At 38.0% G+C, this 15891-nt stretch overlaps 1 protein-coding gene across 4 annotated transcripts in view; it reads right to left on the reverse strand.

The window, feature by feature from the left end:
* LOC124162114 (meiosis regulator and mRNA stability factor 1) overlaps positions 1–15891 on the reverse strand; it is a 69751-nt gene that overhangs the window by 23673 nt on the left and 30187 nt on the right. For all 4 annotated transcript variants that reach the window (XM_046538529.1, XM_046538519.1, XM_046538544.1 and 1 more), the window contains 6 exons: positions 14093–14307; positions 12898–13233; positions 9849–10004; positions 8246–8551; positions 2262–2468; positions 391–661 (listed from right to left, as the gene is read on the reverse strand). In XM_046538529.1, coding sequence (XP_046394485.1) covers positions 391–661; positions 2262–2468; positions 8246–8551; positions 9849–10004; positions 12898–13233; positions 14093–14307 — 1491 coding nt within the window. The remainder of the gene's footprint in view (positions 1–390; positions 662–2261; positions 2469–8245; positions 8552–9848; positions 10005–12897; positions 13234–14092; positions 14308–15891) is intronic.

Raw genomic sequence — 15891 nt, forward strand, 5'->3', positions numbered from 1 at the left:
TTCACTAATGTGTTTACATAGGCAATTGGCCGGACCAATAGCATTTGTTCGTTGAACGGAGTTCTTCGTTTAGCGGGAGTTCGTTAAGGTGAGGTTTTACTGTAACTTGATATTTTATGTAACTTGATATTTTATGTAACTTGATATTTTATGTAACTTGAGGCAAGTGATTTATGGTCTGTGGGGGCTACCTGGTGGCCAATGCATACAACCCACAACACAGGAATACAACCTCAACCCTTTTTAAAAACCCTCTGGGTAATGAAGTTAGAAAATTTGGGTCTCTTTCACATGGTAAAATACAGATATTTACTACATTTGATGTGGGTACACAAAATAGGTGGCTTATTTAGTTAACAAACCTAAGATAAGTTTTAAAAGGTAACTCACCTGTCAGCTCAGGATTGACAAAAATAATACGTTTTTGACCACGTCCTCTCAATGATACTGTTTTATGTAAAGCATGAATGGCTGCAGCTAATGAAGGGAACCCTAAACGAGCAGGACAAGCAGCAACTCCAAAATGCTCAAGATACGCATACTCCAGTGATGCAAGTGTCATTTTATGACCAGGAGATTCTCCAAGGAGTATTAACAATTCCTGTCCAAACACTTCTAATGGAGTTAACATTATCACATCTTCATGATTTTCCACCTTCAGCTGCAATAAAAAAATAAATTTCATTAATGGAACAGGACTAAGAATAACTCTTCAAGCAAAAATTAAGAAAATTGCATACTGAAAAAACTTCATAGTTATAAGTACAGTGGGCCTAAATGTTTATGTGTAACTCCAGCAAGCCACTAATTTGAGCTAGTGCAAAGCATGTCCACAGGGTTCCCACTCTAACTAAATGCTAAAATTCACCGTTTTTTTCCCGGTTTTCACGGTCTGAATCCCGTCAAATTCACGGTCTGTTAATACGCCATTTTAGGTAGAAATATTAATCACGTAACAATCATCGGCCGCACGTTAACTACAAATTTAACAAACGCGACAGAATTTGAATGCAAATGCAGCAATGAAAGTGCTATCTCTTACGACATCACCTATTGTTAGCAAAGTGTAGGGCCTGGTTGTGAGTGGGGAAATGGAAGGAGCAGGGTGGCAGGGATGTGAAGAAGTGTCTGATTTTTCGCCAGGGTTAATGAACACTTTACCGGTTACCAGTCTTCCAATCACAGGTCAATGTGTCGTCATGGCACACGGACCAATTTCTGCTCTTCTAATACACGCGTGTAGATAAATGCGTGGACAGTGTCTGTATGTGGCTCGGCCTTGAAACATGATCGAAACATCGATTTTTCTTTTCATCTGTCAATTGTAGTTCTACAACAAATTTGGAGAGATTTTTAAGGTTTCATGATGAAATTCACGGCTTTTTCCAGGTTTTTTTCACGGTAGACTAAATTCACCGCTTACTCACGGTTTTAAGGTTTTCACGGTTGAGTGGGAACCGTGGTCAAATCTGCTCTATCTTCAGTCCGAATTGCTTTTCAAAATTGACGATGCAAGAGAGAAATGAGGAGGATTGGGAAAAAGTATTCAGGGGAAGTAAGGGGTAGGAACATAGGGTATGGTCCACCCTGAAAAGTGGGAGTGGACATGTTCTTCCCATGGGCGATTATTGCGATATAATTCGTTCTGCTACCTCTAATTCCTAGGTGATACTTCTATCTTGCATTATATTGGCAACATGAGTTTTCAAGAAAGAAATAAAAGAATATTTAAGCCATTAGAATCACAGTAATTTATGGAAATTCCCATTTAAAATTTGTAGTGGGTGATTCAGCTAGTTAATTGAATCGATACCTCTGCCTCAGTCAAGAGAAGAAAAGCTCAAATGATCCCAGAAAAAAGTCCACACTGTGGCGCACGTGGCGAGGGTCATGCTAAGCCACTGTCAGGGTGAAAAACCGTTATTTTGTCGCTGGTCTGCGACAACAAATTTCAAAGCACTGCAGGAACAAGTGATGTCAACATCTTGTTCGGTAAAACCCATCCTGAAATTCGCTCTGAGAAAATGGCTTGGTGGTGGAACTGGTTAACACGCCTGACCAGCAATCGGGAGATCCAGATTCGAATCCCAGCTAAGTCAAATATTTTTTCATGGCAAACTTCATCCTTTGGTCTATTAAACTCGATATTTTAATTGGTGTATAAAATATAATATCAGATAAAATGAATTATAAAAATGTTATAGTTAATATTAGTAGTCTAATATCACTAATAGATATTTAATAGCCTCAAAGATTGTTACCTCAACAACATGAGACATCTCCTTCCGCAGGACTTCAGCATTACAATGTTGACCAGGGTATTTAGTTGTAAACAGGGAGATGAAATCCTTTATAGTTTTTCTGCCATTTGGTGAACTTAAAAGTATGCATCTAACTTGGAGTTCTAGCTGATATAAAACTCCTTGGTCCACAAGTGACAACAAAGGCCCCCAAGGGGAATCTATGACCTAAAGGAAAGGAAAACAGCAAGAAAAATAAATAGTAATTTCCAAACAAAAACTGCAAAAGTGTCATATTTAGGTAGTTGCACACTTAACATTATTTAACAGCACAACCTTTCCTCATAATTGAGCAGCAGAAATTATCCTAAACCTCTCCACCAGGTTCAACTGTCCTAGCTATTATTTCAGTGCACCTTGAACACCATCTTATAGGATATTGGGTGTCAAACTAAGTATTCCTAATGAGTCCAAGTTGAGCACCAAAACTTCACCCACAGACAGCTTCACCCGTTGGAGAAACGACAAAAAATTCCTTCATAAAAGTTTTCAATTTCCTATAAAAATTGAACCAAAAGACCATCATCATATTTTGAATTATCATTGAAAAAATGATACCCAAGACTGTAGTGATAAATAGATTTTAAACATTTTATCAGAAAAGAAAAGTGTTTAATACAGTGAAACCTGTCTTAAGCGGAATCTCTCGGGCCCTTCACTTTTTTCCGGATAAGACAGTATTCCGCTTAACTTAGGGTCTGACAATTCAAAAAAGACCGCGAAAGTCATATCACGTCCATTGAATGCGTTGCCTAAAAGGTTGGTTTGACTCAAATTCTACACGTAGACGATTATGAAATGATTAATTATAATGAAATTATAAAAGAACAGCATCGCATTATTTTTAAATAGTTTATTTGAAGTAATCAGTCATTTTTGTCTGTCTTCCCATTTTTCCTGTAGAATACAATTTTCTACGTTGCCAATGGCCCCATGCAAGATGTTAAACAAATCAGTGTAATCTTTGGTGAGACTACATTCTTCTAATTCTTTTGACGAGACCAACATTTCTCTACACGATTTTTTATTTTCTTCGCATATTAAGGTCACTTCTTCGTCGGTATCACAGATTTCCTCTTCTTTATTATTGGCTGTTAAGGAACCATCTTCATTGCTCGTGAGAAGATCGTTGTCGAAATCCACAAATCTCTCAGCACTCATGTTATCTCAGTTTATTACTTACTTCAAATTCGCTTAGATCCACCATTGGCTCCTAAATAGCAAAGGTCATATATATAATCCTGTAAATGCGTAAATATGCATTTACATTGGTGATATGTCAGGATGTAAATTATTTTCTTTACCTTCCTCGGGGATCAGCTCTGGCAGAATTCCAGCTTTGGCGAAAGATTGTTTAACAGTTGATGTTTTAATATCTTTCACTGCCAAATCAATCCAATTAATGGCATCCAGCACTGATACTTTTTATACCTCTGATACTGAATTCGCAGTATCTGCTGCAGCTAATAATGATCGCATCATGTTCTTCCTATATTGTGCATTCAGCGATCTAATTACTCCCTGATCCATTGGCTAAGTGATGCTTGCTGTGTTTGCCGGAAACCAGGCTAGCTTCACATTCGCCAGGTGAATTTTAGGGTAACAGGTTGCATTGTCAAGGAAAAGTATGACTTTCCTATTTTTCCTCCTCATTTCGACATTGAAACTTTTAAGCCACTCTTCCATGATTGAAGCCGTGTTCCATGCTTTTTTATTCTGACTCCATTTGACCGGTAGCTTCTCAATTTCAACGTTTTTAAAGCATCGTGGTCGAGCTGATTTCCGGATGACAAGAGGCTTTAGGAGCTCCCCTGCCATATTCCCACAAATGAAAATGGTCAAATGCTCCTTTGAGTGCTTCCCTCCCACAGAATAAAGAATTAGTGTAAATAAAACATCATTGTTTGAATTTTTACCCTAATTTATATAAATAAAACTCGGAAATTCATGTAAACTCTTGCAGTTGTCTCCTTTTACACACAATGATTTAGACGGCAGAGCCCTAAAATACATTCCGGTTTCATCCCCGTTGTAGATATCACATGGTTGATAATCTTTAATTTTTACTTGAACCTTACATTTCCACTCCACGGTTTACATGTCAACGTCATTTGACTCGCCAACAACACTGCTCCAAACAACATTGTGTCTTGCTCTGAAGCTCTCTAACCATCCATTGGAGGCCTTAAAATCCAATTTTCCTAAAGAAACTGCGAATTCCTTGACCTTTTCTTGGACTATTGGACCTGACAATGGAATATTCCTCGATCTTGCCCGCACAAACCATTCCCAAACTAAATCGCTTATTTCTTCATATTCGCAGAGAGGCGTTTTCCTCTTTGAATGTAAATTAAGGCCTAAAATAATCGACGGAAACAACAATTATTCTATGGTGTGTCGTTTTACAAACTATTGTGGCATGGGAAAAGAAGAAATATGTTTCTTAGAACCTACCTCTTTCAAATTCTTTCTTAATTTCGTCCTTCTTCTTAATTGCTTCGTAAACTTGAGTCTTTCCACACTTCAACTTCACTTGTATCTGCTGCAAAAATGGGTTGGCGGATTGGTTAAGAAAGGAGGTAGCAGGAGGGAAGAGGGGTGGAGTATTGTTGAGCATTTGATACAATGTACGTGAAACGAAACGCACTGCACTTTACATTAGGGACGAGGGACATAAGGCACTGGAGGAGGATTAACACTAGGTTTAGGGAGACGCGGAAGTGCTGTGGTCAAGGTTGATGCAATATTGTCATAAGTCCCTCCTGCGACGTGATGTCAGTCAATAATGACGTAGACCATGGTGAACGTGCGACGCATTTAGCTGGTTCCGTTGGATTATTTTCTATGGAGATGGCTTTACAAAACATTTTTAGTATTTTATTTCCTTACGGTAAAAATTGTCCATGGAATTTTTGTTGCAATTCCGCTTAACCAAGAAACACGTGCCCGGGAATCGATTCCGTTTCCGCGTTTGACAGTTTCCGTTTAACACAGAGCACCAATGCACGTAAAACCCTATTGTGACCGCCAGGACCAACAAAATTTTCCGGATAAGACAGGTTTCCGCCTAACTCAGGTTCCGCTAAAGGCAGGTTTCACTGTACAATGCTTTGGTAAAGACCAACCAAATTACCAAAACCCAGGAAGGCAAAAGTTTGGTGAGTTTCAGTCTGAAATATGACAACCTTATTACTTCTTTCACACAAGCATAAAGTAGTACATAGTGGAAGAAAATTACAGATAGAGATTAAAATAGGATACAGGCAATCCCTGAATTAATTATGTAGGGTGTGACTTACATTAATCTGTACTGATGGAGGTACCAACCATTGAAAGACACTCCCTTGCATTCTAAATAAAGGCAAAAAATAAAACATTTGTGGAGAAAATATCGAATAGTTGTTGACTTCAACTGATACAAAAATAAAATTGGCCCACTTCATTTAATTTACTGTGGAAGCTTGGTCTAATGAGTGCCAAGGCAGTGGCAATGTTCGTGGTTTGCCAGATCAAACCAGATTTGCAGCGAGGAAAACAGTTTGGTTTACACCCAAGGTTGCAGGTGAGAAACTATGAATGTATGTATTATTATTTTTAATTATTATATATACATGATAATTAATACTGAATAATAATTGATTAATAAATAATTACCCTGCATTTCCTGGCCCAGAGAAGTTACCAGCAAGGAGCTGGGAATGACTTCCAACTAAATTTGAGACAACCATCAGTTAGTGGATGTGAGAGGGCGTAACGGCAGCAATTATTCTCCATTAGAGAGACTGGCCAGTCACGTTCTTGAAAAAATCAGTCATTGAACAAAGTTGATTCCTTCCACAACCCATTTCAGCCCTTAGTACTCCTGTTTTGCCTACCGTTTAATTTATTTAGCTATATGCCGACAGGTTCCGGCTAACAGCAAGCTTTCCATGGGTTATTGGTGCGATATATTGTACCCATATCGCAATTGTAATGATATTTCATTTGTAAATGCCACCAAACGACGACAGGAAGTCTGATGGACTGACTTTCAAGCTCTGTACCACTCTCTACTGTTACAGCAATGACGGAGCAGTGAACTGTAACACACAAAACTCCTACCTACTAATGCTTGGAAAACATTATAGATCCGTTTAATTTTCATATTTTGAAGCAAAATTTCCTATTTAAAAAACATGCCCGATAACACAATATGTAATTGAACATAAATAGTTAACATGATGCCTAATACTTCCATTAACCCAAAGGCCGATTCCAGGATTACATTGTGGCATTTTTTAGTGTCCAAATTCCCCCAAAGTGTCCCCCCAAAATTTCTGGTAACCCCCCCCCCCAGAAATTCCTCTAACTTCCTCCGAACTTATCCGCAGAACTTCTCCCGCTAAGGACTTTTCGCGCTAAGGTTTTTCGCGCAAAGGATTTTCGCGCAAAAGGCCCTGTAGCAAAATGCCCTGTCTCGCAAAATCCTGTCTCTGGAAAATCCTGCCTCTGGAAACCCTGCCTCTGGAAACTCAGCCTCTGGAAACTCAGCCTCTGGAAACTCAGCCTCTGGAAACTCAGCCTCTGGAAACTCAGCCTCTGAAACAGCCCCGAAACAGCACCGAACCAGCCCCGAACCAGCCTACCTGCAATCCAAGACTTATATAGGACTACTGCGGAGGAATATTTACTCCTTGGCAAGCAAGGGGAAATCGGTGCTAAGGCCTTAGTATTGCATTTTGGAGTGAGAAGTTTTACCATTGTCCTATCACAACACTCTCTCCCTCCAACACCTCACCCCAGTATCTCCTTCCCCTCCATGTGTTCCAATGAATTATCCCGCTGATTCGACTGATGTCTCAAACCCAGAAGTTGAGGGGAAAATTCTGGGTGGTATGCTGTTGACTCAAAACCAGGGAATGGTGTTTTGCGGAGCGGCCGTTCTGCAGGGGCAGTGACGCACCAGTGGCGCAGTTAGTTGAATTCGCCTGTCTACCCCTCCACTCCCTGGAAGAATCCCTCCCCTCAAATCCTGTCTCGTCCTGCAATAGGCAAGCCTCTTCTGCTCGTGCCCTGGTCGAGGACGCATGTCTAGTGAGACATAGCAAATTTTGAGCAATTATTCGGCTGGTAATGTTTCCTTTGGCATCATGAATTACTATCATTGTTTTCTGTAATACTTCTGATTTTTGAATACTCTACTTTGAATAGATATCGAACGGTAATAACTCGTAAATTGTTTTTGGCTACCTTTTTCTTGTGAGCTGTTTTTCTTGTTTGTGGAGTCTTTCCCTGATCCAGCTTGTGACCGACGGTTGGAGTATTTCCCTTGTCTGGGCCTACGTGAAAAATCAACTAGATTTACGACGTAACGTCACAACATAATAAATCAGGTTAATCAGTTGACTTATGGCATTGCTGTGATATGTTATTCAGGAGTGTACTCATAAAATTTTTGGGATAGAAATTCACAAAACGTTCAAATGCTATAAAAGTTTAAGGGAATGAAACAATGAAAATTTATAAAAAGGTATTTAATAGTGAAAACAAACTTAACCTAATGAAGAATCTGAGCTTTTCCCGGTGAATAGCGTGGATGAAAGCTTCTCGGGTTTCCAACCGGGTCAGGGTCTGCATGGTGTAGGCCGACGTTTCGTTGGGAGACTTTCCCAACATCCTCAGGGCTGATGATGCCGTTGTCGCGGTGTTTCGATATATATACCCTCATCATCAGCCCTGAGGATGTTGGGAAAGTCTCCCAACGAAACGTCGGCCTACACCATGCAGACCCTGACCCGGTTGGAAACCCGAGAAGCTTTCATCCAAACTTAACCTAACTCAGGAAATGCCTGTATCCCAAGTAAGGAAAAATTCCTCTTGCTAAGCTTAGAAAAAAATTATACAATGTGTTAAGGCCTGGATTTCAAGCCCACTAAAAAAAGAAATGATAGAAAAAAAGAGTTTACCTCAACTGTATTGCTTATGCACCGCATAAGCTGCTCAAGAGAGTCGCAATCGAAGTCCTCACAGTGGAGAGCATATCCATTTTGGCGAAGGAATGCAGAAGGTATTGCAGACAATGGAAGCAAAGATGGAGGAGGTCCTTGTTGAGTTGGTGTTCCCTTTTGACTACAAGTCTTCTTGCCTTTATTTTGCTGGTTTAAAGTCCATCCTGAACTTTGAACAAGAGATTTCATTTGTTCTGCAAGGACTTTTAACCTCTCCTTAACTGTCAACATAACACGCCTCTCTCCTTCTGCTGTTTCTTCAATCTGTTTAATAAATATCAACAATGTATGGGACCAAAGCCATAAATAAAAAATATATGTACAGCAGACTCCCAATTATCTGGCTGCAGATAGCAGATTATACATGCAGGAGTTTCATGCTCCTTTGATGTTTTCTGTGATCTTTATAAAAAATAAAATCAGGACCGAGATAATTCCATTTTAATGCAGGGCTGCACTAGGCTCATTATGTCGATTAGAATTCCCTTTGTAAAATGTAGTTATTTTATTTACTTGCTGATAAGGAATGTTTCAAATTAACTTGGACATCTGCTCTAGCATTGCAGAAGACAATTAGAGATTTGAATAAACTCTTGATTACTTTTAGAAGATTCTTCAATTTTTACCCAATCTTAAATTAAGAAGAATGTTATCTACAATCTTTAAATGTATTATTCATATCGCAATTGTGCAAGTATTGCTATGGCCTCGCATGCTGTTGAATACAGCCCAAGGGAACTGGAGATTTCATCACACTCAGCCATGTCTCCAGCATGACCAGCCAAGATTAAATTAGAGAGGAAGGGAATAATGGAAGTGAAGGCAGAGGAGGAAGTGGAAGCATAGCCAAAGGAAGTAGAGATTGCATGAGTCATAGCCAGCTGCTTGCCTGCATAGAGTTTGTTGGAGTATATGGAGCAGTGGAGATTCAAGTACAATTATGTGGTCGCTGCTGAAATGATCGAGGTAAGGTGAAGAAAGCTTTCAACGATTCTGGGAAGCAAGCTAAAATAAAAGACTATGCTCTTAAATAATAATATACTGCTTGATTTACGTAAGTTATGTACATTAAAATAAATTAATGAAAGCTTGAAAGCTTTCATTAATTTATTAATGAAAAAGTGAAAGCTTGGGTTAGCTGATTATTCGTGCTGTCTCTCCCCATCATTAGCCTAGATAATCAGGAGTTTTCTGTGTTGAAATTTTAAGAAAATCATTATTTCTGCCCACAAAAACATACAAATGCTAGTTTTTTCAAAAGTAAATGGTTTGCTGTTCGAGGCTATGTGGAATGCCTCAACAGATTGTTTTTGATTGGAATTAAAATTCTAAGTTTACCTGTCTTTTCAAAGTGCATTAGAAGTTGACTAATCAGAGAAGTTGACCTCTCTTAATTAAAATGAAATAAGTGAACTTTTAAGATTGATTAGGGGTCTCTACTGAGTGTGCCAGCAAAAAGATGAGCAATACCAGCAAATTATAACTAGCATGTATTAAAAAATAGTCCAAAGGCAACAAATTAAGACTGATTATTTAAGTAAACACTGCATAATATAATTACCTTAGCAACCTCTGGAATAGCTTCAAAGAGTTCAATTAATTTTGTAAAACCGTAGTCAGCTACTCGACATTGATGACCAAAGTGGTGATGGTATGCTGGAATGAACTTGTTGAACAGTAAGGAGCACTGTGGGGCATGGCGAAGTAGTTCCACTACCTTGAAAGTAAAATTAATATTTTCATTCAAAACAATATTCATGATTAAACAGTCATTATATAAAACCATAACAATCAGAGTCTTAAGGATTTGACTCTCAGAAATATAGTATATTTCTCAGGATTTTTAAATATAGGATGCTGTGAAAAATGCAGCTCAGAAAATAAAACCTAAGTCTAAAATAAAACAATGGAAAAACTCCACCACTACCTTCAGTACCAAAAACATAGAGACTTAAGTTTGAACCCTCATAAAAACCTTACCCTTTATGCTAATTTCATAATATGGTGATAATGACATATGAAACTTGAGATAAATACCACAAGAGCCTTACTTCATGGAAAATATAAATTTGGTAAAGTTAGTAAAGCACACTTAACGTTGGCTAATGTTTTAAGTAGAGGTTTACTTAGAAAAGCTTAAAAAACCAGTACTTTTTAGTTTATGAACTAATATTTGTATTTAACTAGTAGAGTTTTCAACTATGTCAATCAATGCGCAATATAAGAAGGAAAGTAACGTTACCAATATGCTGAAAATAGATTAAAGGGTATGGTTTTTAAAGGCATTCAAACTCAAGTCTCTATACTTTAGGTACAAACAATAAATTTTTTCAATTAAAATATTATACCTCTTAACAATAAGTTCAAAATCCTAGTAAATCCCGGCTTTTTATTCAGATAACAATGAATTTTCAGTATTTGAGTTGGAAAATTCAATGAACACAATAAAAGTGTAAGGAAAATTATAGACTCTATGGATTATGGACTCTATAGATTTTTTGCTGATCAGGAATTTTGTTAGGCGATTACTAATGGAGAGCTTTCGGGTTTCCATCGTGTTGTTTGTCATAGGATGATGACAGTTTCACCTGGATTCCACTAGGCGTCTTCAGAATTGCAGATATCGGCATTTTGCATCTCCTTTGTACCATGGTTTCAGACCCAGAAAATCCCATGTTTTATATTTACATCTGCAAAAATTAATGTTTTTCGATGTTCCTGGAAAATTATTTCATTTTAACACTGATGTGTGTCTTCCAAATACATGTGGGAATGCCATGAATGTAATCAGAAAATTTGCAAACGCGCTAAGCTACATACCTTGAGACCAAATTTGTAATGCTTCATTTTAATGCTATCTTTTTCGATTTTTTTTCTCTGATATACTGTATATGTCTGAATACAGTCCCCCCTTTTTTTCCAAAAATTCCCGTGATAAAAGTTAAGGGGGGGACTATATTCAAACCCATTTTTTAAATTTTTTCCAGAAACTCAAGCCTCAAAATTATGGGGGGGACTATATTCGGAGGAATACGGTAAGTTTTTAACCAGTAAAACTACAGCAAATAGTGCGTTTTGAAATGCTACTTGTGTTTTAACCCTTTGCGGTCTAACGTCAAGGCTGGCTCGACAAGTCAAGCGCTACGAGCACCAGGCTTGTCGTAGCATCAGGTCTAACTTCGAGTTGACGGCAAATCAGGTAATCTCTTGAAACATTGCCCTTGTATAAATCGCTTTGCCTTGATGTCGATCTCAACTCGAAGTAAGACTTGATGCTACAAGCTTAGTGTTTTTAGCACTAAACTTCTCGAGCCAGTGTCGACATTGGACCGCAAAGGGTTAAAAAAAGGGTATTATTTTTTAACTATACAAGTGAGATACATTTTTATTTTACAGTGAAATTAAAAAATATAATTAATGTTTATTGCAAAGTTCAATTTTTTTCCTAGCACTACATCTAACCATATAACATATTCAGAACATTTCTACACTCGCCAAGAAAAAAAGGAGGCAAAACGAATGAAAGAGCACAAGAAAAGGGCGAACGGTCAACTGACCGCTGGCGGTCATTAGAGGTATGCGGCTTAACCCGGTCACCCTAGTGTTAAAGGTTTTTTAAGTACCTAAATTAGTCAACATAGAGAATTCACTGTTCTTTAAATATCGATGCAGGGGAAGAAAGTGGACTGTGACATTCATGGGCTAGTTTAAGGGGTTTGCTCCTTGACTTATAGGCGACAATGTGACTTCCTAGGTGAGCCAATATGATATAATGGCTTGTTTCCTTTGGAATGTGTCCACCGAATAAACAGAGATTTTGTCATTAATTGGGACTCTCACAGCAAAATTTAGCGTTCAAATCATTAAATATAGTTTAATAATTGTAAATTAAACAAAATATTGACTCAATCCAGGAGAAAAACAATATTTTTGTTCTTTAAAAATCCGGAATGTTTTTCGGAATTACCTTGTTTAGAGAAATGATGTCTGTGAATTTACATTCTTTCAAAGGACATATTAATTATTTGAGCTATCATATGGGTTACTGTGCTTCAAAAGTTATTATATGAGTGGGTAGGAAGCCAAGGGGTACAAGTGATTTCTCTTTTCTATACAGAGTTCGGCAAAGAAATTAGGTAAAGAAAACAAACAAGATCAATTAGATACTTAGTAGTGGCATTTGATTTTCCACTCGATATCAGGACAGAACAGAGACTTACTCGTTTCCCTTGGCAACCACGGCTTTGTGTATTTATTCTAACAATTAACTTTACTTAACTCTGCTGAGAACAAAATCACTTGTACCCCTTGGCTTACAACCTACTCATATATGATCTTAAAACTCCAAGGTAGCAGCAGTGGCAAGATGGACACCGTGCACTCATATCATCTACGGCAATCATTCAAGCAAATTAGAACATGCTTGAAATTTTTATTTGAATGCAGGAAATTTCTGTTTTACATGGTGAAAGATGGTCATTTACAATATAATTCGAATGAAAATTCACCATGCAAAAGTCTCAAAAAGATTATCTATAATAATTACAAAAGCCAACAATTAATAATTCCCTAACATTATAGAATGTATGTATTACTGAACTTATACTCACCTCTAAAGCAAACTGCTTGGTCTTCTCAATTTCATTAGGTGTTTGCTCCCTCTTAGGGACAGAAATAATTACATCTGTTGATAAGCCACTTGGATCAGTAGTGAGTACAACTGTATTTTCAGAAACTTCCACAAGAATGTCTTCAAGGTAGCAAACACCATAATCTGGAGCATGAAATGGCTGGCCAATGACTTTCTCATAAGTACTTGGGAAAGTAGAAAGTGCAACTTGCTTATTAGCTTGTGACTTCAAGATCCTCAATAAGTCTGATGTAAACCTGCGAACTTGTGCTCTATGGGATAAGGTCACTATTCGGCGTCCTCCATCACCCATCACCTGAAGTTTGAAAGATAGAAGAAGCCAATTGGTGAATAAGATGTCCGGCAACTGAGATCCACCAATACTTCCTTATGGTCCAATTTAAAGTTGGGACTTCAGTCTCAAGTTTACTTTTGGTGGACCAAAGTGAACTTAGTGTTTCAAAAGCATGAACTTAAAGTAACTCTGAGCTTCACTTTACCATGAATTACTTATCGGAGTTCACTTAGTGGTTTGAGAGTACTTAAAGAAGATTGATAAACATGGCCATACTGGCTATCATCCGAGAAGACCTTGTTGAATACATATTGCAATTGTTGTGAAGATAAAAATAAAGTGAATAAAAATTAAGTCAAAATATGTCTGAATTTCTCCTGAAAGGTGAATTTAACCTTATCTGCAGGTTTCCTAACAGATGACAAATTTGACTTTTCAATTACAGTAACCAGATAGCTACTCTATGAAGATACATTGGAACCTCAACTATCTATTGTGATATCAATAAATTACTTCCCTAGCAAGCTCTTTCCCCTACCCTAGAACTCCCTTTCCTACCATTTCACACTTCAAATCAATTTCTTATATGGGATGATAGAAAATGTCTAACAAAGTAAATTGTCAGCCGCAAATGAATTCATATTTTTAGGATGATTCGGATATAAATTAGAAAAAAAGAATGGCAGAGAAAGGATTGCTCTAAAAACTACTACCAAAACAGAAAAGTAACAAGTATAAATTTAATTAGGTCAAATAAATGATGAAAATAAGGGAAAAGACACTTGTACTGCAAAAATAATGGTAGATAAAAGCACTGACAAGTAACACAAAATTCATTGTTTGACTAACAATGAAATAGCACTGACTTGACTTCACGTACCTGCACAATCTGTGGAACTGCTTCCAGTAATTCAATCAATTTAGTAAAACCGTAATCAGCAACACGACACTGACGACCAAAATGATGGTGATATGCAGGAATGAATCGATTGAAGGGTAACTGACAATGCGGGGCTCTTTTCAACAAGTCGACAAGTTCTCTACTAAAAAGAGCCAACTGAGAAATCAAAGGAGGACTCACACATTTCACAGAATCTGAAAGAAAAAGAGATAAACACATGAAAATGAAGACATTTGAATAAAAAAACATCACACAATCATGAATATCACTTATAATAAAACTCATTAACAGTTAACTTTTACCCCTCTGAATTGAGATGAATACTTGGCATCACAAAATCTGGGTGGTAATCTCTCATCAAAATTATGCAATGCAAGTGGAAGTTATATCTGAATGGTTGCAGGTATTCATCCACTTATTCCAGCTTACTGACACTAGTTTTGCTAACTTTCCTTTCAGTATCTTAACATTGAAGATTTTGGATGAATGTAATTTAAACTGTTTTCCTGAGAATTTTTATCAAATCACAACCATGGTTTCGACGGTTAAAATCATCTCCTGGTGAGAAATACATTAATGCATCACCATAAATACTAGACGTACAAACTAGAGGGAGTGGGGGAACTGTAGAGGTAGGAGAGGAGGATGGAGGGGGGTGGGGTTGGGTCTCCCCAGGTTATAAAAGCCAAGGAAATATAGGGGGATAGGGAGGTAGGTAGGGCTGATGCACACAAGCTGACTAACTTCTGTGAAGGATGAGCAAGGATTTGGAAGATGGAGAGGTTGGGGTGGGGAGAGCGGAAAGAATACAGTGGGTCATTATAAAAAATTACATTGAGTACAAATTACAAATAAAAAATACATTGAGTACAAAACTTTCCATGCTCAAGAGCGTCAGCGGTGGTGAAGGTGGGGTGATGGTTGAAGGATTAGGGAGATGGGGAGGAAGGGGAAAACCGATAGTGTGCAAAGGTATGGGGTTGAGAGAGGAGATGGAGGAGAGAGAGGTTGAGGAATGGAGAGAGGGAAGTATACAGAAGGTCATTTACAATTTCACAGTTGGTATTCACAGGTTTTAAAATATCCACTTGCTCAAGAGCATATAGCCGGTGGCCTTTTCTATCACAAAATAAAATTTCTTAGAAGAAATCACTTGAGTGAGCCTTGTCCAGCAGTTTGAATCAGAATTACTTTGTCTAAAAGAGGCACTATGCTCTTTCATTCTCTCCTTGAACTTTTGACTAGTCTGTCCAACATAAATTACATAACATTCATATTTTATTCAGGACACACCACTCTTTTCCAGATTTGGGATGACATCCTTGGATTTGGAGAAAAAAGAATTTCCTCCAATTATCTGCACTGACACTTGACATGGGTGGGGTGGGGTAGGTGGAAGAGGGGGATCAAAATCATATCACTATCTTGCACAGACCGCTTTTGAAGTAATTTATAGACAATAAGGTTCTACTTATGGCTCGATATGAGAGTATTTGTAGTGATAATTAAGGTACCGACACGACCTGGCGGACGACACCGATTGTTTATTTACCTTGAGGCGTTGCCTTAACAATACGCCCGAAAATTATCGGACATCTTTTCTTATCTATGCAATGAGTTCCCATTATGCCATCTGAGTGGAAAATTGGCGCTGTGCCATCATCTACGTCATCTCAGAGAACTTGACAACGGAATCACCCCCCACCACTTATGTAGGGTCGACTGAGAAAAGCATGTAGGGGCCTTTTGTTATGTAGGGACGGATATGTAGGGTCGAC

This window comes from Ischnura elegans, chromosome 1 (genome assembly GCF_921293095.1).
Source record: "Ischnura elegans chromosome 1, ioIscEleg1.1, whole genome shotgun sequence".
Lineage (NCBI taxonomy): Eukaryota > Metazoa > Arthropoda > Insecta > Odonata > Coenagrionidae > Ischnura > Ischnura elegans.